This window comes from Camellia sinensis, chromosome 3 (assembly GCF_055761805.1).
Source record: "Camellia sinensis isolate YWXY chromosome 3, ASM5576180v1, whole genome shotgun sequence".
NCBI classification, from domain to species: domain Eukaryota; kingdom Viridiplantae; phylum Streptophyta; class Magnoliopsida; order Ericales; family Theaceae; genus Camellia; species Camellia sinensis.
The window spans coordinates 139188245-139212197 of NC_138963.1; the positions used below are offsets into that span (position 1 = coordinate 139188245).

The 23953-nt window shown below is 34.5% G+C and overlaps 2 protein-coding genes across 2 annotated transcripts in view; both read right to left on the bottom strand.

Moving 5' to 3' along the window:
- Positions 1-15000: 15000 nt before the first annotated feature.
- Positions 15001-16496, bottom strand: LOC114262858 (uncharacterized; the record flags this gene model as incomplete). Its single annotated transcript, XM_082917697.1, has 4 exons — positions 15001-15385; positions 15879-16082; positions 16190-16298; positions 16387-16496. Coding segments are annotated over 4 exons (543 nt in total), but the record flags the coding sequence as incomplete, so codon positions are not given.
- A 3127-nt stretch (positions 16497-19623) lies between these two features.
- Positions 19624-23953, bottom strand: part of LOC114262832 (tropinone reductase homolog At5g06060-like) — a 70188-nt gene continuing 65858 nt past the window's right edge. The window contains exons 6-8 of the mRNA XM_028203248.2: positions 21974-22068; positions 20139-20199; positions 19624-19647 (exon numbers count right to left, since the gene is read on the bottom strand). Of these exons, the coding sequence (XP_028059049.2) occupies positions 19624-19647; positions 20139-20199; positions 21974-22068 (180 nt within the window). The remainder of the gene's footprint in view (positions 19648-20138; positions 20200-21973; positions 22069-23953) is intronic.

Here is a 23953-nt window from a genome sequence, read left to right on the forward strand (position 1 = left end):
CAGTATTTTAAGAATCTTAATTGCATGATTGTCTGATTAAATGTGTAATTACATGCTTAATTTCATGATTATCTATTGATACATAAAACATATGTTTGCTTACCGACTTAGAAAGCCCAAATAACTTGAGAAACCAAAATTGACTAGTTCAATAAACTAATTAGAATATTTGAATTTTTATGGCAACTTTAATTGAAATTTGATTCGGATCAACATAATTAGAATAAACTAATTAGAATTAATCAAAGCTAAGGGGGATTAATTAGTCCTAACTAAGTTTAATTAACTTAAGCTAATTACAACTTATATGAGGCCTTAATCATAATTTGAGATCATATTATGCAACACATGGGCTGAGATTGTTGAGAGAGAGAGAGAGAGAACAAAGAGAATTTGAAGGAGATTGGACGAAGACTTGGAGAATTAAACAAGACGACACCTGAATTCAACTCTAGGTATGGAAATGACACCCGACTCTTGTAAATAATCCACAAATGAGATGAATTCACCAAGCTTTGTGACCATTTATGCTAGAATCATCATAGTTGTGGAAGGATTGAGCATGATCATATACATGCATGCACAAATTCTTAACTTTGAGGTTGAATTTTATCAAAGTCATCACATGCATGAGTTGTAGACACATAACCATAAAGAATTCTACTTGGTTTCCTATCTTTTATACCAAATTGTTGAGTTTTGAAAAGAAAATAATCAAATTCAAGACATGCATGGTTTATAACATGAAGTTTTGAATTTGGTTTGAGAATTTTCCATGATTTTGAGTAATTGGTTTCAAATTCAGAGTGTTTTCATGTTACACAATGTTTTTCCATGTTTTTGTACCAAACTTGCAAGTTTCAAACCTTTGAATGCATGTTTTGAACTTTAAACACAATTTTAGAGATTCCAAAATTCAAGCAAATCCCTGGAGTGAAGAAAGTGTCGCTCAAGCGTAAAATTCAAGCTCCCAATATTTTTGTAGACAATTGCACAGTGGCTCAAGTGACAAAGTGTTAGCTCGAGCGAACCCACTTGTACTCTGTCCTTGGCTCGAGCGACCGTCGAGTGTATAAATCAAGCAACTAGTACTTTTGCAGAGTTTTGCAAACCACTCAAGTGACCAAAGTTGCACTCGAGCGATGAGCCTGTTTTTAGCAAATTTTGACTAACTCCTTTAAGTAAGAAGAGTTAAATTAAAGCGAAATGGATATTGAGTGGTGTTTCAATTGTGTATTTGTTATGTGTTTTGTTTAGGTAGACGTTCAAGGCTTAGTATCGACTTAATCCACTGTGAATAGTAACTTTATAAAGATAGGTTCAAGTTACATCTATTTTCGAAACTGTTATTGTTCTTGGATTCAATATATGATTGATGGAATGGTTTATTAAAATGTTATTTTTCCTTAATGAATGAAGTTCCTTTTAAATTGTATTCGTGGCATCCATTGATTATAGGCCTCCACCTGGGGGAAAAAATACCACGACCATTGATTATAAGCCCTTGCCTGTGGGAAACAATACCATGACTATTAGATTGATTGAAACACAAAGATCTCTGATGTTAGACCTTAATGGTCCATTGGATTATTGAATGACCCGTTGCGGTCCACTGATTGACCCTTATGGTCCATTGTTATTCCAGTGTTGTTACACTATGGATGTACCATGTAAATTGTTATTGAGAAATCAAAGAACATTTTGAATTGAATGGAAATGAGAATTGTCTTAAAAAAACTATTGAACTTCATTCATTTAACCTATTTATCTTGTTATCACTCATTGGGCCCTAACTTACTATTTTTATATATATGTAGGTGAGCAAGCTAAACACCAAAGTTAGGGAAAGTCTCAAAGTCTACCCCATGTCAGCCTTTTGAAGAACTTCCAAAGTGAAGCAAGTTAGGCTTGTGTGGAGCCAAGCAATTAAACCCCTTTTGTTTTGCAATCTCGTTTTAGTGCTTTAATGTTGTATAATGGGGTTATTATTTAATTATGAATTGTGGAGTTTTAATGTATGAATTAGATGTTTAAAACTTTGTTTTGTATGTACATAAACAGTTACAATATGAGGTCTTTTCATATAAACACAGCTCAATGGATTATTGTCAAGTCTTATATTGCATCCGCTAAGCCCCACAAATTAATCTAACGATGTTTTGTTAATGGAGGTCGTAGGTAATCTAAAATTACTGGCTGGTCATGACGCTAAACTTATGATGGCGGGTTTGGGTCATGATAGATTAGTATCAGGGGACGAGTTATATCTCACTCACTTGTCCATTGAGCTATAAAGGGTCTAGAAAAGACATCAGGATTGCATTTATGTACATTTGCACATTGGACTGATATAATTTTGTGATTTATATAGATTTGTGTGCATAAATATATTGTGTTTGTCGTAATACAAAGTTTCATATAGAAAATGGTGAGAACAAGAGGTGATGAGCTAGAGGAGGCAACCTCCTCAAGATTGGATAGAATGGAACGAATGATGCAAGACATGGCTGAAGCTATAAGACAACAGCAATAGTGGCAATAACAACAGCAATAACCACCACCCTACCTCCAATGCTTGTGCCACCTCTAGTACTAGGGTGTCAGACAAGCGATTGTACTTTTTCTTCAACTAAGGAGTTTAAGAAAATGAAACCACCACCGTTTCATGGCAGGGTTGATTCGTTAAAGGCAGAAGCTTGGGTTCTAGGAATCGAGAAGTTAGTTGAAATGTTCCCATGTACCAAGGCTCAGAAGGTACAATTAGCTGCATTCATATTAGAATGTAAAGCAAGACATTGGTGGATGTTGGTTCGAGAGAGAATAGGGGCATCACTTGGGCTCATTTTCTAGAGATCTTCTATGAAAAATGCTTTCCATAGTGTGTAGAGATAGAAAAGAATCCGTGTTTGAACAGCTCAAGCAAGGAAGCGAGTCAGTCGTCGAGTGTGAAGCCCAATTTACATAATTAGCTAGCTTTATGCCGCACATGGTTGATACAGACTATAAGAAAGCTAGAAAGTTTGAAGGAGGCCTACGTGACTCGATTTTGGAAAGAATTAATGTACTAAAACTGCCGAAGTATGTGGATGTGTTAGACAGAACTTTGATGTTAGAGGTGAACATGGCCAACCGTAGTCAAAAGTTTGAGTGGAAAGGCATGAGACAAAATTTTAACATGGGAGCATCATCTACAACAAGTAAAAAGTCAAAATCTGGAACTTCTAGCAATTCCAACTCAAAACAAAGTGCAAATTCAGTGTCTACCTGCACTGTATGTGGAAAAAGCATTGGGGCATCTGTTATCGCACTACCGAGGCTTGTTGTCAGTGTAGAAAAGTTGGGCATATGGCGAAGGACTGTACCTAGTCACGTCATGGTGATAACTGGGGAACTACAAGCTCAACTGCATCAGTTCGTACAGCAAAATCAAATGCAACACCTACCACCACAAGAAATTAACAATGGCAAGAAAGGGTCATTGCATTAATTCTGGGGGACACTCAAAATAAAGAGGCTGTTGTTTCTGGTACTTTCCTTATTTGAAATCTAGATGCATATGTGTTAATTGATTCAGGCTAGACATATTCGTTCGTATCTTCTGTGTTCGAACATAGATTCAATAGACCCATGGAATCATTGCCTTATATATTGTGTATTTGCTCTATCTGGGAAACCTTCTTTATGTTCATCAATATATCGTGCTTGTGAAATACGTATTCAAAATGTGACATTGTTTGTGGATCTATTGCCCCATGATATTAAACATTTTGATGTAATTTTTGGAATGTATTGGCTATCTAAATATTGTGCAACTATTGATTGTGTAACGAAACGGGTTTTGTTTAGACCTCCAGGACATGATGAAATAGTGCTCATGGTTAATGGTGTAGTACCTCTACCTTACTTGATTTCTGCAATGAAAGCTTGTAAATTGCTTAAGAAAGGTTGTTAAGGGTATCTGTGTTGTGTAATGACTGAACAAACCATAGATGTCACCCTAGACAATATACCAGTAGTGAAGAAATTTCCTGATGAATTACTTGGACAACTGGTAGATAGAGAAATTGAGTTTATAATTGATGTAATACCAATACACAACCAATCTCTTAAACTCTTTACTGTATGTCCACTACTGAAATGAAAGAGTTAAAAATTTAGTTGTAGGAATTGCTTGACAAGGGGTTCATTCGCACGAGTACATCGCCATAGGGTGCACCAGTGCTTTTTGTGAAAAAGAAAAATAGGACCCTTAGATTGTGTATTGATTACCGAGAACTTAATAAGGTAACAGTGAATAATAAATACTCATTACCACGTATTGATGATTTGTTTGATCAGTTGCAAGGGGCTCAAGTATTCTCCAAAATTGATTCGAGATCAGTTGCAGGGGGCATGTTATTAACAAAGATGGCATTTCAGTTGATCCTTAAAAAATTGAAGCAATTGTTGATTGGCCTACTCTGACTAACGTGACAGGAGTTCGTAGTTTTATGGGATTGGCAGGTTATTATCGAAGATTTGTTAAAGACTTCTCAAAAATTACAGTGCCATTGACTCAATTGACTCAAAAGGGGGAACCATTTGAGTGAACATACCAAAGAGAATTTGCATTTCAAGAATTAAAGACAAGATTGACCACAACTTTAAACCTTACTATACCCTCGGGTACGGAAGGATTTGTAATTTATAGTGATGCATCTTATAAGGGTTTGGGTTGTGTCTTAATGCAGAATGGCGGAGTGATTGCTTATGCCTCCTAACAATTAAGAACACATGAGAAAAACTATCCAACACATGACCTGGAATGTAGCAACCCTTACTTTACTCTAGTCATGCTTGCATGTATTTACATGATCTTGTCTTGTTAAGTTGCATTGCAAACCTTGATTTGTTTCGCATAAGTGTTGTTTGCATGTTTTGTTCCTTGCTTGGTGTGAGTTTAGCCGAGGTCGTCTTAAGCCTAAGTTACACCGTTGAACTTCTTACACCTAGGACCATCTTGGAACCACCTTGGTTGACCTCCACCCTTACCCTGATATGTTGGCCAAGATGTCATTATCTAGGCCGAGGTGTTCATCACCAAGGCTGAGATGTGTATTATCTAGGCTGAGATGTTGTACTAAAGTGATCTTGTCCCTGGACTGGTACGACCTAGACCGAGGTGTGGCACATCTAGGCCAAGTGTTGTTCTTCCTAGCCGAGATCATTAAGATCCTACTTGCCAAAGCTTTGTCCTAGCCGAGATCATTACTCGCCGAAGTGCCCTTGTCACCTTACTTGTTGCTTACACTTTGTCATGCTCTTGTCATATCAATCTATCACCTTTTTTAGGAGATCCAACCAGCCGTTGCCACGTGTCCCAGCAGAGGGTTAAGTCAGCCGACAGAATTAGAAACATATCATTTTGTGTCATATCTCTTGCATGGTAGAGAGAGAAGCTCTAGGAAGAGGAGAGGAAGTTGGGGTGAGAGAGCTAGATCCCAAACTTGATCTTTAAAGTTTGAGCCGTATAATCCGTGTTTTGAGGTTAGAATCTTGATTTACTTTTGTTATTCTTGATGTCAATCCGATTGCATTGCATGATCTAGCATGGTTCATGAACCACGCATTGATTTAAAGTTTGTTTTAAAAAGAGAAAATGATGTTCTTGTGTTCTTAAGATAAAACCATGTTTTGATCCGAAAGTTGGTAACAAGTTCCATGTTTTTGTGTTTGTTTTCATGAAATCTTCAAGTGGGGGTACCCAGGTCCATGTTTTCGAACTCATCTCATGAAATCTTAGATTTTGAATGAAGGAGTTATGATTTTAGCATTCATGTTCATATTCTTCATGTTCTTCAAGGGAAACCCAGATTTTCCCAGACTTCATTTCCTTGAATGTGGTCGTCGGGAACACACCTCGGTTAAGAGGTGTGAGACCTCGGCCTAGACCTGGTTAGTACCCAGCATGTTTTTCTGAGATGGAAAGGCAGTGTTGCAACTCTCAGCATGTTTTGCTTCGTTTTGACTTGATTTTGAAAGAAATGCCAAGATCCTTCCTGTCATGTAAAGCTTATTTTAAGGATGCATTTCATATCCATCATTGAGCATCTCACCTTGTCTAATTTAAACACACTCAATGGGATTTATTATGTGCTTGTAGGCCTTGGATCCTTTCTTGTAATTCCTACACCTGAAGAACTATGTGAGTGGTATTTTAAATAAAGTTATGTTATAAAGTTTTGATAAAGCTTTGCTTTGCTTTGTTTTGGAAAAAATATTTGTTAAGCATGAATAAATACCCCTATTTTGTGTATCAAGTATTAGCCTTGTTTTGGATGACATTCTTGGAAAGTCCATACGTGCTAGGGGACTTTAAACCTTTGTAGCACAAGTCCGTACGCGCTAGGGGACTCTAAACCTTTGTAGCACAAGTCCGTATGTGCTAGGGGACTTTAAACCTTTGTAACACAAGTCCGTACGTGCTAGGGGAATCTAAACCTTTGTAGCACAAGTCCGTACGTGCTAGGGGACTTTAAACCTTTGTAACACAAGTCCGTACGTGCTAGGGGACTCTAAACCTTTGTAGCACAAGTCCGTACGTGCTAGGGGACTCTAAGCTTTTGTAGCACCTTCGTTTAATGTCATCCCTTGTATTATATTGATACTAGTAAGCATCCCTTGAAGATTTGAAAGACTTGATTGATGGACTTGGTTCATCCCTTGATTTTGTATAGTATACTATGTATTGTTTAGAGAAGAGATCTTGAATGTCATTCATGTAAAAACCTTTATTACTGGTATCATTCACTGAGTATCCAAGCTCACCCTCTTATATATATATATATATAGGTGATGAGCAAGAAGGCAGAGACGCCAAGATGATTATTTGCAACTTGTTTTGGCTTCGTATTTTTGTAGCGTCTTGAAGATCATGCTTCTTGGCTTGTAGTTACTTCTTTTGTTTATGTTGGCTTGAGAAGCCTTTTGATCAAGATGTATTTTGTACCTTATTTCATTGTATCCAAGTTGTAAGCTATATTAAGACGTATGTCATTTCATTTGATCTATGCACAACTCTTGTGGACTATTTAGTTCTAAATTTATTGCTTTCGCACATGTAAGCCCCATATGTATACTCTGATTGTGTGTGAACCCTTGCAGGTTGGCCTTTGGTAATCTCGGATTACTGGCCATCACGGTACCATTCTACTAGGGGCGGAATGGGGTCGTGACATGGAACTTGCTGCAGTTGTTTTTGCATTAAAGATATGGCGTCACTACCTGTATGGAGCTAAATATGAAGTGTATACCGATTTTAAAAGCCTGATGTACTTTTTCACACAGAAGGAATTGAATATGCGACAGAGACGATGGCTTGAACTGATTAAGGACTATGATTTACAAATTCACTATCATCTGAGCAGGGCCACCACAGTGGCTGATGCACTCAATAGAAAGAATATGGGGAATCTAGTCTGTTTTCTCACAGATCGGAGAGAGTTACTGCAAGAATTTGAAAAGCTTAAGATTGAATTGGTGCCTTTTGAACAAAATAGCTTGATAGCCACAATGTTCGCTAAACTAGCGATTATTGAAGAAATCAAATAGAAGCACGTGAATAATGAGTTTTTGAAAAAGATTTGTGATGAGTTTGAAACAAAGCCTAAACTAGGGTTCACAATTGAAAATTCAGTGTTGAAATTTAAAGGGAGATTATGTGTTCCTAATGACACAGATTTGAAAATAAGGATTTTGGAGGAGGTTCACAAGTTATTATTTTCTATGCATCCCAGAAATACCAAGATGTACCAAGATTTAAAGTTTGTGTATTGAAGGCCCAACATGAAAATAGAGATTACTGACTTCAACTCCAAATGTCTACAACGCCAACAAATGAAAGCAGAATATCAGAAACTGGCAGGTTTACTTCAATCCCTTTCTATTCTAGAATGGAAATTAGAGCATATAACCATGGACTTCTTCGTCGGATTACCTCGATTAGCTAGAGGTATGAATGTTATTTGGGTTATAGTAGATAAATTGACAAAATCTGCTCATTTTCTTGTTGTGAAAACTTCCTTTAACGCATATAGACTTGCTACTATCTTTATTAATGAGATTATTCAATTGCATGGGGTTCCAATGTCCATTGTATCAGATAGAGATCCTAAATTTGTTTCTAGATTTTGGTATAGTCTACAAAGTGCAATGGGGATAGAGTTAAGGTTTAGTACATCATTTTATCCACAAACTAACGGACAAACCGAGAGGACTATTCAGACCTTAGAAGACATGCTTCGTATGTGTGTTATGGTTTTTTAAGGCAGCTAGGAAACATATTTGCCATTGACTAAGTTTGCTTAAAACAATAGTTTCCATGCTAGTATCGGTATGGCACCATATGAAGCACTGTATGCCAGAAAGTGTAGGTTGTAGTTTGTTGGACAGAGGTTGGTGATAGGGCTATTTATGGAACATAACTTGTGCAAGAAACAACCGAGAAGATAAAAACCATTTTGCAAAGGCTCAAAACTATACAAAGCCAACAGAAAAGCTATGTAGATCAACAAAAAAAGGACTTAGAGTATGGAGCAGGGGATTACGTATTTATTAAAGTAACACCGATGAAAGGGCAGACAAGGTTTGACAGAAAGGGAAAATTGACTTCTCGCTACATCGAGCCGTTTCAGATTCTGGAGAGACTGGGTCTTGTCACCTACTGTATTACTTTGCTACGGGGAATGGAACAAATGCACATGTATTTCATGTATCCATCCTTTGTGGGTACCTTAGAGATCCATTCCATGTGATTGATCATCATTCGGATTGCATTACATGAGAATATGGTTTATGAAAAATGGCCCGTACAAATCATTGACTGACCAGTGAAGCAATTGAGGAACAAAACTATCCCTATGGTGAAAGTCGAGTGGAAAGAATATTATGGGAATGAAGCCACTTGGTAAAAAGAGGATGAGAGACTGTGATAACCAAACTTTCTAAGGATGAGAGGCTGTGACAACCCCAACCTCCGTAGTATTATATTACAGTATTTTAAAAAGCTTAATTGCATGATTGTCGGATTGAATGTGTAATTACATACTTAATTTCGTGATCATCTGTTCATACATAGAATATATGTTTACTTACCGACTTAGAATCAAAAATTGAAAGCACAAACGGCATCAGAAACCGAAATTGACTAGTCCAATAGGCTAATTAGAATATTTGAAATTTTATGGAAACTTTAATTGAAATTTGATTCGGATCAAAATAATTAGAATAAACTAATTAGAATTAATCAAAACTAAGGGGGTTAATTAGTCCTAACTAAGTTTAATTAACTTAAGCGAATTACACCTTATATAAGGCGTTAATCATGTTTTGAGATCATATTATATAACACATGGGATGAGAATGTTGAGAGAGAGAGAACTCAACTTAGAAAGAGAACAAGGAGAATTTGAAGGAGATTGGAGGAAGACTTGGAGAATTAAGCAAGACAACACTTGAATTCAACTCTAGGTATGGAAATCACACCCAACTCTTGTAAATAATCCACATATGAGATGAATTCAACAAGCTTTAAGACATTTACGCGAGAATCATCATAATTATGGAAGGATTGAGCATGATCATATACATGCATGCATAAATTCTTAATTTTGAGGTTGAATTTTGTCAAAGTCATCACATGCATGAGTCGTAGACACATGACCTTAAAGAATTCTTCATGGTTTCCTATCTTTCATACCAAATTGTTGAGTTTTGAAGAGAAAAGAATCAAATTCAAGACATGGATGGTTTATAACATGAAGTTTTGAATTTGGCTTGAGAATTTACCATCATTTTGAGTCTTTGCTTTCAAATTGAGAGTGTTTTCATATTACACAATGTTTTTCCATGTTTTGCAAGTTTTGAACCTTTGAATGCATGTTTTGAACTATAAACATAATTCTAGAAATTCTAGAATTTGAGTAGATCGCTCGAGCGAAGAAAGTGTCGCTCGAGCGTAAAATTCAAGCTCCTAGTATTTTTGCAGACAATTGCATGATGGCTCGAGCAACAAAGTGAGCGCTCAAGCGAACCCACTTTTACTTAGTCCTTGGCTCGAGTGACTGTCGAGCGACCGTCGAGCGTAAAAATTAAGCAACCAGTACTTTTGCAGAGTTTTTCAGACCGCTCGAGCTACCAAAGTTGTGCTTGAGCGAAGACCTTGTTTTTAGCAAATTTTGACTAGCTCCTTGAAGTGCATACTTACATCCTCATATCATTTCAAGTATTCTTAGGTACTAATTGGACTCTTATAACCATGGAATGTGTTAGAAACACATAAGTAGAGTTACATTAAAGTGAAATGGATATTGAGTGGTGTTTCAATTGTGTATTTGTTATGTGTTTTGTTTAGGTGGACATTCGAGGCTTAGCATCGACTTAACCCACTGTGAGTACTAACTTGATCAAGATATGTTCAAGTTATATCTATTTTTGAAACTGTTATTATTCTCGGATTCGATATATGATTGATGGAATGATTTATTGAAATGCTATTTTTCCTTAATGAATGAAGTTCCTTTTGAAATTGTATTCATGGCATCCATTGATTATAAATCCCCGCCTGGGGAAAACAATACAATGGCCATTGATTGTAGGCCCTTGCCTGGGAAAAATAATACCATGGCTATTGGATTAATTGAAACACAAAGATCTTTGATATTAGACCTTAATGGTCCATTGGATTATTGAATGACCCATTGTGGTCCATTGATTGACCCTTGTGGTCCATTGTTACTGTAATGTTGTTACACTATGGATGTACCATGTAAATTATTATTGTATTGAATATTGTTATTGAGAAATCAAAGAGCATTTTGAATTGAATGGAAATGAGAATTGTCTTGAAAAACTATTGAACTTCATTCATTTAACCTCTTTATCTTGTTATTACTCACTGGACCCTAGCTCACTATTTTTATATATATTTAGGTGAGCAAGCTGAATGCCAAAGTTTGGGAAAGCCTCGAAGTCTACACCGTGTCAGCCTTTTGAAGAACTTCCAAAGTGAAGCAAGTTAGGCTCGTGTGGAGCCAAGCAGTTAAACCCCTTTTTTTTTCCAATCTCGTTTTGGTACTTTGATGTTGTATAATGGGGTTTTTGTTTAATTATGAATTGTGGAGTTTTAATGTATGAATTAGATGTTTAAAACTTTGTGATGTATGCACATAAACAACTACAATATGAGGTATTTTCATATAAGCACAACTCAATGGAGTATTGTCAAGTCTTATATTGCTTCCGCTAGACCCCACAAATTAATCTATGGATGTTTTGTTAATAGAGGATGTAGGTAATCTGAGATTATTAGCCGGTCATGACACTAAACCTATAGGAGCGGCTTTAGGTCGTTTGGGTAGACTATTTGACGGCCAGCTTTTGAAATACAAGAAATTTTATTTACACCCCAAAAAATATTTAAGTGAGTCTAATTATTCAGTACACTTTTTAAATTTATTTAAAATTATAATTTATTCTCAGTACATCCTTTTTTTTTTCCTTTGCAAATTACCCTTTTGAGGTACATCTAAATAAAACAAATTTTAAATTACTTTTGAAAAATATATCTTTTGTTCACGTGCATACAAGGAACACGACTAGGGAACCCAGCACCGACGAAAGGAGATAGCGAAGGAGAAGGAGATGGTGAATTCCATGTTTGGACTTTCAGAACCATACAAAGTGAATTTGTTTGGTCCTGAAAGTCTGAACAGTAATGACGAAAAACAGGCTGAATATTCGTTTATATATATATATATATATATAAACTCATAGAAATCAATAATTACACTTTGATATTTATGTGAATACTTACATTCTCTTTGATGAATTGCTTCAAACAACTATTTTGATTATTACTCTCTTCCATTATTTAATTTTGTTCAAACTTTTTTCTATTTGCAAGTAACAAAATAAAAAATAATGATGTTAATAATAATGGTGAGTTTTGGTGGGGAAGATTGAAATTTTAGAGTAAGGAAGAAGAAGAAAAAAAAAAATTTGAAACTTGGGGAAGAAGATAAAAAGATTTAGATAGGAAGAATACGTATAATTGATTATAATATACTATAAGAAAAAATAATATTTTTACTTTAAGGTTTAATATATGTTGTCTTTATTAGTAAATTTAAATTAGAGTATAATAAAAAATAAAATTTTAAAATTTTAATTAACCGTACTAAATTAATTTTTGAATTCAAACAGAATGAGCGTGAAATACGTCTCTCATCTCGAATTGGCCTTTTCTTTTTCGTCAAAGTTATTTAATGAAATTCTAATCTTTTGAAATACTTTGTCTAAATAATTTGTTGTGGCAACAACATCTACCCTATGATTAGATGAATACAAAAAGGCTCTGACATTCAAAAATTTTAATTTTGTGCTTGGTTTTGAATTTTGTTATGAATTTTTTTTTTAAGAAGAGAGAGAGAGAGAGAGAGAGAGAGAGAGTCGAATTATTTTCACAAATTCCTTTCATTTGTGAATCCCTCGTACAAATCTAAATCCAAATGTATACAATGATACAAAGATATGGTATATTCATTTTTTAGATCTATTTTTTTAAATTTAATAATGTGTAAATGATATAATCAATTGATGATGGGTGAAGATATAAGAGAGAGAGAGAGAATTACCTTAGATATTTTAATTAATTACCATATTATTAGATTTAAAAATTGAGTCTAAAAACTTATGCTGTTGAGGGATTCACGGAGTAGATTGATTGATGGCCTTACTAAAAGTTGGAGAGTTACATCTTCTCTTCAAGGTGAAGCATTAACCTGTAGGTGTGCATGCCGATTAGCACAAGCCCGCAACCTAGATATGGTGGAGATCGAAGGGAAATGCGGTGTCTGAAAATGCTCCGTCTTGGAAATGCGTTGTGATATTCAGCGACATCAAGCGCTTGGCTGCTCAAGGAAATTTCACCTTTAGTTGGAAGCCTAATAGCTAACCGAGCTGCCCCTCGGGTGGCCCAAGCTTCTCTTCATGGAATTCTTCCAATTGACTGGGTTCCTTTAGCTCGGTTGCTTCAAGAGCTCTGAGTTTCGCTATTCTTTGTATCTCTGCTTGTTTGTTTCTCTTGTATTACTTTCTTTGTTAAAAATAAAAATAAAAATTTGCAATGCCCATAAATTTATATACATTTTTATTTGAGCATGATCATCCTTGCTAGAACTTGTAAATTTGGGCCTGTTTGATGGGCCTAAAAGTGACTGAATTTTGCTCGAATTGGAAGGCCTACTAGTAGATCGTTTATTTGTATTTTTCAGTTAAATAAGTTTTATTTATTTCTTTTTTATTTTTCTTTGCCATGTGATAGATATCAATTGATTAATAGAGTGTTTTTTACCAGGCCGGTCCACGTCCTTCATTGATTCAAATCTAAAATCTCACCTCCAACATCACTTGGGTGCTTCTCATAACAACTTGGTGTATAGGTCGAGTCTTATATAAGTCAAAAAATCATTTTATCACTTATTTCATAAATAAAAATAAATAAATAAAAGTTTAAAAAAAAATTAAAAAGAAAATAAACAAACAAACTTAATTAATTAAGCCAAGAACTAGTTGTGTAGTGGGAAAAAAAAATAAAAAATACTTACCTCTAGGCAAATTCAACACTCACTTCCGGTCATGTTTGCAACAAATCCACTTGAGTTGAAGAATAGTGGTAACTGATTGTTTGGAGTTTTCAGATCAAGATAGCCTAATGTGTAAGCAAAATAATGAATCACGTAGAACCGTCCACAAATGCCCTTGTATTGTCACTACACGAAATGACAGTTTTGGCAACTAAAATATTGATTGTCAAAAGTCTCATTTTTGATCGCCGAATCTAATTAGCGACTAAATTATTTTGACGCCAGGTTAGTCACCTATACCCTATTGGCGATAGAATTGGCGACTGAACTATTTTTGGTCGCCGAAAGTTAAATATTTGGCTACTAGACTTTGGTTAGTCACGAAAAGTGATCTTTTGGTGACTAAATTATTAGTCGCCGAAATTGAACTTTTGGCTACTAAACTTTGGTTAGTCGGCAAAAGTATCTTTTGGCGACTAAAATATTTGTCGCCGAAAGTTCTCACATAAAACTAAATTAAACTATTAGAGACTAAAATTTTGGTCGCTAATAGAATACGGACATTTATGACCAAAAACTTTAGTCGCCAAAGGATGTTATGTTTTTAGTGACTAAAATATTTAGTCGGCAATTAAACTTTCCTCATTCTGAATTTTGGTTTAGCTACTATGTGGTTTGGTCGCAAAAAGCCATTTGGTTATTTTTTGTTACTAAATTATTGGTCACCAAAACATTTGCTTACATTTTTAGCTACCAACATATTTAGTCACCAAATACTATATTAATTTTTTTTTTTTAAATTTCTGAACCACCCGTATCGATTATTAGTGCAACCTGTACCTTGTATAAACAATATAATCCATCAATACTAAATATATTATCAACCATTCAACAATGTGCACATATTTTACTTCCAACCATCAAAAAAATTTATATTCAATGTCCAATTCTAAATGTAATACAAATTCCATACGAACCAAGTATAATCTAACCCCAATAATTTAATTCCATACATAATGGAGGATTAACCAAATTTAATATCCAAAAGGAAATCTATACCACACCAAAAATTTATTCTGTACCACCCCAAAAACTAATTTGTATCACGTCCAATGCTAATTTCTATCAGGCCAAATTTTGGACATTTAACACGCAAAAAAACTAATTTGTATGAACCACTATATATACATACGGAGATACAAAAACAAAGCTCTTCCGTACTTGTCAAAAAAAGTCATATCCACATTTGTACGTCAAAAACCATCTGCAAAAAATAATAATAATAATAATAATAATAATAATAATAATAATAAAAAAATTAATCATTAGCATATATTGGCCAATTTAAAATTATAAAAAAAACATATAAAACTTGAAATTAAGTAATCTTTTCAAATTAATCATTAGTTTTGCATACTCGAATATATATGAAACAAATTTTTTGATGTTCAATCTGAGTACATACAACATATGAATCTAGTTGCTCTATTTGATGTTGCTAATAAATTGATGTTGCTATAAAAGTAATCCTAATAATAACTAGAAATTCAAACACTGGATTTTGACAAACTATTTGCCTCAAATTGAAGCTAATAGCAGACCTGCTAATGGATGCTACCAAGGGTGTTAAGCCTCTTTATTGATTAGCGCTTCTTCTTGCCGCCTTTTGCAGCATTAGATTTTGATGGGGTTGCAACCAGGTAGACAAACGAAGCCATAATGGAGATCACAGAAATCAAGGATCCATGCTTTGCCAACAACCTCTGCAGATAGAGTCAAGTCGGAAAAGTCGATCAGTTCTGCAGTAGTCCTAGAATTCATTCAAGAGTGCTTTCATATATGATGATAAGATGGATATAAATACATGATTAACAGTACAAAGATATCTCTTGAAAATAAATCAAAACCAAAACAACAAAACATGTTGGACAACCCAAATATATCTTTTTTGATTTTTTATATTTAACATAAACTTTGATTTTTGGCAAAACTTTTTTTTTTTATTTATATTTTTTGCTCCATCTTCTTGTTCACCCAATGTTGGTCCCACTATTACTCCATTTGTAACATGTAGCTCATTAATTCACTAACCTCTAGCATATGCACTCCTAATTTTTCCTATGCAAGTGCATATAATAGTAATGAGAAAAATAACAGCTATAGTTATAAAACTATTTGTATCCTGCGGTTCAAAACTTTAAAAAAATGATAATAATAATAATAATAATAAGGGGTAATAACAAGAATAGGACATACCTTAGCCTGAGAAAATTTGGTCAACGCCAACCACAATGCCATGTAAAAACACAAGAATGTCACTAAGTGAACAAGGGACAGTGTGTCTATAAAGAAATTGATTGATAAATCTATTACTTGAGAGAGACCTACCCACTCAAACTTTTTCACCGGAGGTTTGTCTGCGAGGATATCTAAAGGCAGAATTGGAGTCGAATAAGCCTCCTAAAAATGGTAACAGTGAAAAGATTGCAAATCATTCACATTAAATAGATAAATACATGTGTACACATTTTTCTATATATACAAATGAAATAGCTGGAATGCCAAACCTGTAGAGCAGCCTTTGTGGGGATGCGGAATGTGATAACTGCTGGTGCACCATAGAACAGTGCTTGTACTTCGGACTCCAATTCAAAAGCATGCGATACAAGAGCGCCACTGCTGATTATACAAGTTAGCATGATAAAAATAAAGATATTAATTCAACAAATTGGAATATGGAGTCTTTGCAGAATGTGAAACTCACACATCAAGCCTTTCCCATGACATTGAAGTGTTTCCACAGATAATGTGAAAAACATCTTTGGACCAGCTATCATCCGTTAGACTTATATCATATGCAGTCCTGAAGATACAATACAATGTACAGAAAATACCAAAGTGTAAGAGGGCATAATGTAATCAAGAAAAATATGAAATTACACCCAAGAAAAGTCAGCAGTTGTTATTAGAAGGAGAGAGTGAGAGAGTACCAAATATCAACAAGAATCTTATGTAAGGCATTAACAACACATTCCATGAAGTGAAATGGTTGAAAAATTAACCGTGTGATCATAGTTTGCAAATAGATTAGATTGCATTAATTTAAATTTTTATAATCAAATAGTTACTCAATAGGAGAAAAGGAAACTTGGATAAAACAACTTAGTAGGAATGAAACCAATACCCTTTCCTTGATCAAACCTTTGTTTAAATATCAAATAGTCATGACAACAAAGTAAGAAAAATGAACCCAATACGAAAAAAGAAACATAATCAACTCATAACATGCAACTAAATATATTTGGCTCCATAACTACAATTGTCAATTGAACATTTGCCTCTGATGAAAAAGCAAAAAGTATCTTTGTTCCAAAGGCAAGTATCAAATGCTACTTTTAGGTTTGCAAGCAAATGCAACTTACAGAAATGATCACTACTCTCGATGAACTCTATTACGAAGAAAAAGAATACTGAGGTTTTTATGTAATAATTTTTACATAAAAAATATTTTTTTACCTATGTACCGGTTACTTACTTTGCTAGTTGAAGCCTTGACCCTTTCGACCAATGATTTTATCTATCAACATACTATATTTCAAAAATTGGTCACATCCTCTCTATCAAGTGATATAAAATATTATAAAAAAGTGGTACCTAATATAGCACTCTCATCTGGGAAAGAGGTATTCCAAGATCCACTAATTGACAAACCAAAAAACAAGGAAAAGAAAAGGATGGAATGTCACATAGAATATTATAAATAAATAAAAAATCATATTGGACCTATAAATCATTTGTTTAATTGACAAATGTATCTGCCTTTTCCTTGGGAAGAAATGAAGAAGTTATTTGATGGTGGGGTGGGGTCAGCAAAGGCAAGAATTATGTGGTCTTGTTTTGAAGCCTTTTTTGGGGATCATGGTTTCAAGGGGGGATAAATGAAAAATTGGTTGTGAACATGTGATAGAATTGGGTTGTTGCTATAATATGATTTGAGCTCAAATTGAAGAATTTGAAAGGAAAATGAAGTGGAGGCCCACATAGACATATAGTTTGTCTGCAAAATTCATTATATAGATCGCCATTCCTTATGCAGAGCAGGAGGGTTATCTATGTGAGAAGTTGTGTCTTGGCTTAGGGCCAGCCAAGTTAGATAAACTTGGCCAAATACTACTTTGTCTGCAACATTTCCCTCGGAAAATACTTACAAATAATATGCACTTTTCTGAGAACGAATGAAGAGCTTTTTTTAATTTTTTATATTATAAGTAAATTATAGAATGTATCACAAAATAGAAATAATGAATGGAATTCACGTGTGAACGCTCACCCTTTACCTTTATTTTGTAAACTAAACTTTTTGTAATTAGCATGGGGCAAGGATTAGATTGTTGAAGAGAATCATTTCCATTGCCCTGTTGCCTTTGCATTTGCACCAACTAGCCATTCTTCATAATCTTGATTGATGATCACATATATGCTGTATTTGGTTTGGAGATTTGGGAAGGGATTTGAAAAGGAAAAGGAAAAAGGTGTGTAAAACTAGGTGAAATGCAAGCATATTTTATTCACACCTTTTTAGAAAAACTAGTTTTGGTTTCCTTTCCAAAACTCTTTCTAAATCTCTCAACCAAACACAGTGATAGTGTTTGGTTTGCTAGAATAAAGGTGGATTAGAATGGAGTGTTTAGACTTGCTTAAAAAATATGTGATACATACCAATCCTCTTGTTCTTATTTGACACAATTTAAAACATTGAAGATCAAATGTAGTTAATGATTTTGTTAGCAAGTGTTGTAAGGACATTAATAACAAAATTTAAAATAATCATACAATTTTTATTGCACACAATTTTATAAAAAATGTACGAACATTACAAATTTCTTAATAAGTGATTTCAAGGTATTAATTATGACCGTGAGCTAATTAAAAAGCACCTTAGAATTCTAAAGTGGTCTTTCAACATATTTGTTTCAGAAGAACTTTTTTAGCACGACTTTTAGCTTTTTAGCTAAATTAGCTCTGTTTGAGAAGAGAGTTTTGACTTTTTGACTTTTTTGTGAGAGAAAAAATAAAATAATTATGGTTTGGATGTGACATTTTATCTTATTAACTTATTTAATTTATTTTTTTTTTTTGTACTTTTTTAGTCCCAACCAACTTCTATATCAAAAAAAAAAAAAAAAAAAAAAAAAAAAAAAAAAACTTCCAACCAACTTCCCAAACGGGAACATAATATTTTCCTTTCATTTTCAGGCAAATATCTTTCACTTAAAATTGCAAAAATAACACCATCTCATCATTTTATGAATTTTACACATAAAAATTTAGTTTGTAAATTATTTTCTATTTGAAATAGCCAAAGATAAATTCATTTTATTTTGTGGCTGTAGACTTAAAGGGTACGTTAGATGCCTTGCCACAATTGAAAATATTGTCCCCTCTAATGTAATCCAACCTCTACAATGCAATTCATCCCCACAAATTATAACAATGATAAAAACAAAGTTAATAATTAATAGGGAAAAATTTACTTTACCCCTTTGTATTTTAAGCTCAGAACATTTTATCCTTATGATTGAAACGTTTTACCCCTTATGATTTAAAAATATACGGAGAACTATCTTGTAATTTTGAATTAAATAGTAATTCAAACTCTGTTAACGATAGGCTTAAAATGACCATAATACCCCTATGGCTTTTCTTCTCTATTTGTATACTTCTCTTAATTTATTTCTCACTCTTTTATTATACAAAAAATTCATACATATAAACGTATTTATATATATACAAACAGAATTATACAACCAAATTTATATATACACACAAACAGATTTTATATATACAAACATATTTTAAATCATACATAATATAGATTTATATATACACACTATGTATACACACCAACACAAACAGAGAAAACACCATTCCAAACCAATTCAATAAAAATCATATTAAAACAAAACGAATAACTACTAAAAAGAAGAGTCACAGCTAAGAATCAAATCCAAACCATTAATTTGACCTGCACATACAAAGACATTGAGAAAATAGAAGAACTCATTTGGATTTGTGTCTTTTGAGAGATACCTAGATGGTGTTCTGGACTGAGAGAGGCATTGTTTCAAACTGTTTCTGAGCCATCGTAGTTACGAAGAAAAGCATAAATTCAATAATGAATCAAAATACAAAAAAGAAAACATTCACTTGAAAATTTGGGGTGATGAAAAAATGAGATTGCTCGAATAATCTTCCAATGGATTCGCATTGTATACAACAAAAGCATTAAAAAAAAATTTAAAAAAAAATCTAAATGATAAACAAGAACAAATGCAGCCATCAAGCCCATAATCCTAAGATCAAAACAGAGCAGAAAACCCTAGAAGAAGAAACCCCATCGATTTGGGGTTGGGTATGTGTGAAGGTATGCAAATGGAAGAAGAAAATCCTAGAGGCTGAAATTAGGGGAAGAGAGACCGAAAGATAGAGAGAGGGAAAAATAGAGAGGGGACATACCTGGGGCAATGCTCCAATGGTGGATTGACGGTGCTGCTCGTGTGCGATGGTGGTGATGCTCCTGTACCCGATGAAGATGGAGACAAAAGCGAGGGAGAGAACTAGAGGAGGGCAGAGGCGTGAGAGAGTGAGAAAGAGAGAGAGAGAGAGTCACAGAGTGAGAGATAGACGACGTATGAGAGTTTGAACGTGTGGAAGTGTATTTTTTAAACGTAGTTTATTTTCTTTCTCGACCAATTTTTGTAGTCGCCAATAAAAAATAAAGACGTTTTTCCGACTACCGACTTTAGTAGCCAATTAATTTTTCCTCCAAAATCTGAAGTCTATTTTTTAAATGTTTTAATTATAATCGCTGATTAAAATTTAGTCGCTAAAAGTAAATTAATACCGACTAAATTATTTTTAGTAGCTAAAGATTATACATTTAGGGACCAAAATTTTTTTAGTCGCCTATAGGGTAATTTTTTAGCGACTAAGTAATTTTTAGTCGCCTATTGAGTAACTTTTTAGCTACTAATTGTATTTTAGTTGCCTATTGGGCTATTTTTAGCGACTAACTGTGTTTTAGTCACTGATTGGGTCATTTTTTAGCTGCTAATTATGTTTTAGTCGCCAGTAAGTAATATACGGCTACTAAAAAATTTTAGTAGCTAAAATATGAAACATTGCCGACTAATTCAAATTTTAGTCGCCAAAGGGCTGACTTTTGGTGACTAAATTAATTTTAGTAGCCAAATTTGATCGCCAAAAGTGTAATTTCTCGTAGTGTATGGATTCATTCTTAGGGTTGCCCCAGACCCCATTCACATCCAATGGTAGGGCGGAATTATGCAGCATAAAAACCTTTGAATAAATCTTTGTTGGAATCTTATCTATGACTATTAACACTGACCTGTGCTTTTTATTTGGTTCATTACTTAAATCTTTTCTCTGATTCCTTTTCTATTATCTGTGGATTAAAAAGGAAAGGTTTTCATTAATACTTTCTAATTTCTTTTTTTTACCTTTTGTGGGGACGTAATTTTGGGGCCAAGCCACGTGGCCGAGGTGATTGCCAAGATACCACATGGACAAACCAGAGTGCCGATGTGGTTGTGATATAGCCGAGATACAGTGCGGTAATATCGGAATCCTAGATATTTGGATAGAGGACAAGAGTCCTAGATAAGTTACACACTTAGATCGGATAGGGATGAGGCTATTGAGTAGTTCACCCATATCTAACTAAGAGTTCGAGATAAGTGTTATGCTTAAGTCTTGTGAAGTGAGACTTCTAGGGGACGAGGGCACCACTGGTTATAAAAGTAAGACACCCCCACAAATCTAAGGTATGCTTTTACTTATACACTGTTCATTTGAGTTAATATCTTTGAGAGATAAGTGACTGACTTGATCATCAGAGTGCCTCCGAGTGGACGAGCCACCGTAGTGTTCTTATCTTCTTGTGTGTAGGTGCGTGATTTAATCTATTATGCTGCATGCTTCCCAACTAAGTTCCATATTTGGTTGTGAGGTCAAAGATCAATATCCACAATTTGGTGTCGTCTATGGAAACTTAGTAAAGAATAGATTTCCAACGCTGGACAAGAGGTGAGAGTTGGGAAAGACATACATAGTGAGGAAGAGGAGTACATGGATCCAAATGTTGGAGGAGGAAACAATGGCGAACAAGCGCAAGAAGTAAATCCTAAAACAAACAATGCCGCTAGGGGCCTAATGGCCCATGAAGAGGCAACCGAGAAGAATATTACAAAGAGAGCAACTTCCTGGTATAGAAAGAAAGATGTTTGAGAAGAGACGACGAGGTGAAAGACTTGGTGAACAAATTGACAGACCTGTAAACCGTGGTGAACTTCATGATGTAGAACAAAGTGATACAACCAGCATTGCCCTTATCGATAATGTCGATCCTAGCAATGAATGCCAATGCCTAAAAAGAAGGACAAACCGCGGTACTAACCATCCCACAACATGAGAAAAGGCTAGGGAACTTGCACCAGGGATCACAGAACACCAGGCGAATAGAATCACAACGGGAGGAGTCACAGAGAACCCCGAAAACCAGAGGAACCCAAGTCAGAGAATCTTGGCAAATCAACAGGGAGGGCCTCTGCTTTGACGACATAATAGACGTGGAGAAGTCCAAGAGGACGGATCCCAACACTAGAAGCAATGCACCAAAGACACTAAAATCAACCGATAGCTAAACTCCTGGGCAGACGAAGGAAAACTTGTGGGATTACCTGCAGAGGAAGAGGTAGGGAGCTGAGGTCACGTCCACCGCACTGCTGAGAATGCCTTTCTTGATAGAGTTGGATACGTTCGAGACACTAAAGAGATTTGGTATACTAAGGTTCCAGATTTATGATAGTTAGTAAGATCCAAACTTTCACGTTGGTTTATATTTAAATGCAATGTCTGTGGAGTGGAAACAATCAATTGTTATGCAAGGTGTCACTACAAGAAATAACACTTTTAGCGACCAACTTTTTGGCCGCAGAAAGCTCATATCTTGTCGCTAATAGTTTTTAATGACCAAAAAATGTTGGTCGCAATTTAGTCACCAAAAGACTGTCACAGAAGGTTTTTTGAAGTTGGTTGCGGAAAGTTATAATTTGCGACCATATATTTTGGTCGCGGAAAGGATTTTAATTTGTCAAAATTTGATCATTTTTCGACCAAAAATTTGGCCGATGAAAGTTAACATTTGTGACCACCTATTTTGGTCGCTAAAAGTTAACATTTGCGGCCACCTATTTTGGTCGCTAAAAGGGTTTAAATTTGTTGAAAGTATGAATTCGTGACTATTTATTTAGTCATTGAAAGTCTATGCTTTAGCGACCACGTCCATGGTCACCAATAGTTATTCCTAGAAGCTTCTCAAACACCTATTGCGACTAAAATTTTATTGGTCGCAAAAGAGCTTTAAATTTCAAAAATTAATTTTTTAAATCTAATACTATTTTTTTTAATCCCTATAATACATTTACAATTAATGCATAATTCATGTCCATCCAATCAATTTCAACATACCAATCCATCAACAATCCAATCTAGAAACAAAAAACCATCGACTATAAAACCGAAATAGTAGTTAATCTATCTAATTACAACCACTTGTCAACATGAACACATTACAAGTCCAAAATTACCATCCATTTGTTTAGTTTACAACGAATTTACATCAAAAACATATTTACCAAAACCATTAGAGATTCCAAAAACCATTAATATCCAAGTGTGTGTCATATTTGTCCGATGTGAAATATATCCCAAAAAAAAAATGTATAAGCAGAACTTAGAATTAATGCATCGGCAAACTCAGGTCCATAAACACGCATGAAGAAACCTCTAGCAACTTGCAATAAAAAAACATGAAGAAAGCATTGTCAATAATAATATTTTTGCATACATTTCTATTTAATTTTGTAAAAATCCGTGGATCTAATTCCACTCCCAAAACTAGCAATCACACACAGCCTTATTGCCTAGTCCAAAAAATAAAATAAAATAAACAAAATAGGGAATTAATCTAACTAGAGAATGTTTCATTGATGGTGGCAACAATCATCAAAGTTTTTCAAAAACAATTATTAATTTTCTTGATAGGAAACATGTAGAAATATTCAAATGAGTCACAAGCAACTTAAAAAGCTAGAAGGCATTTTTCCCAATGTCAATTCTAACTGGAGTTCTTACACTTAGGATTAGATTCTTATAGTTATTTCCTAGTAGAACCAAGATTTCCCTACCATTATAAATTTGGCTATGATCCTCTCTAAGTAGAAATTAACTCAACTACCAATTACATCCCC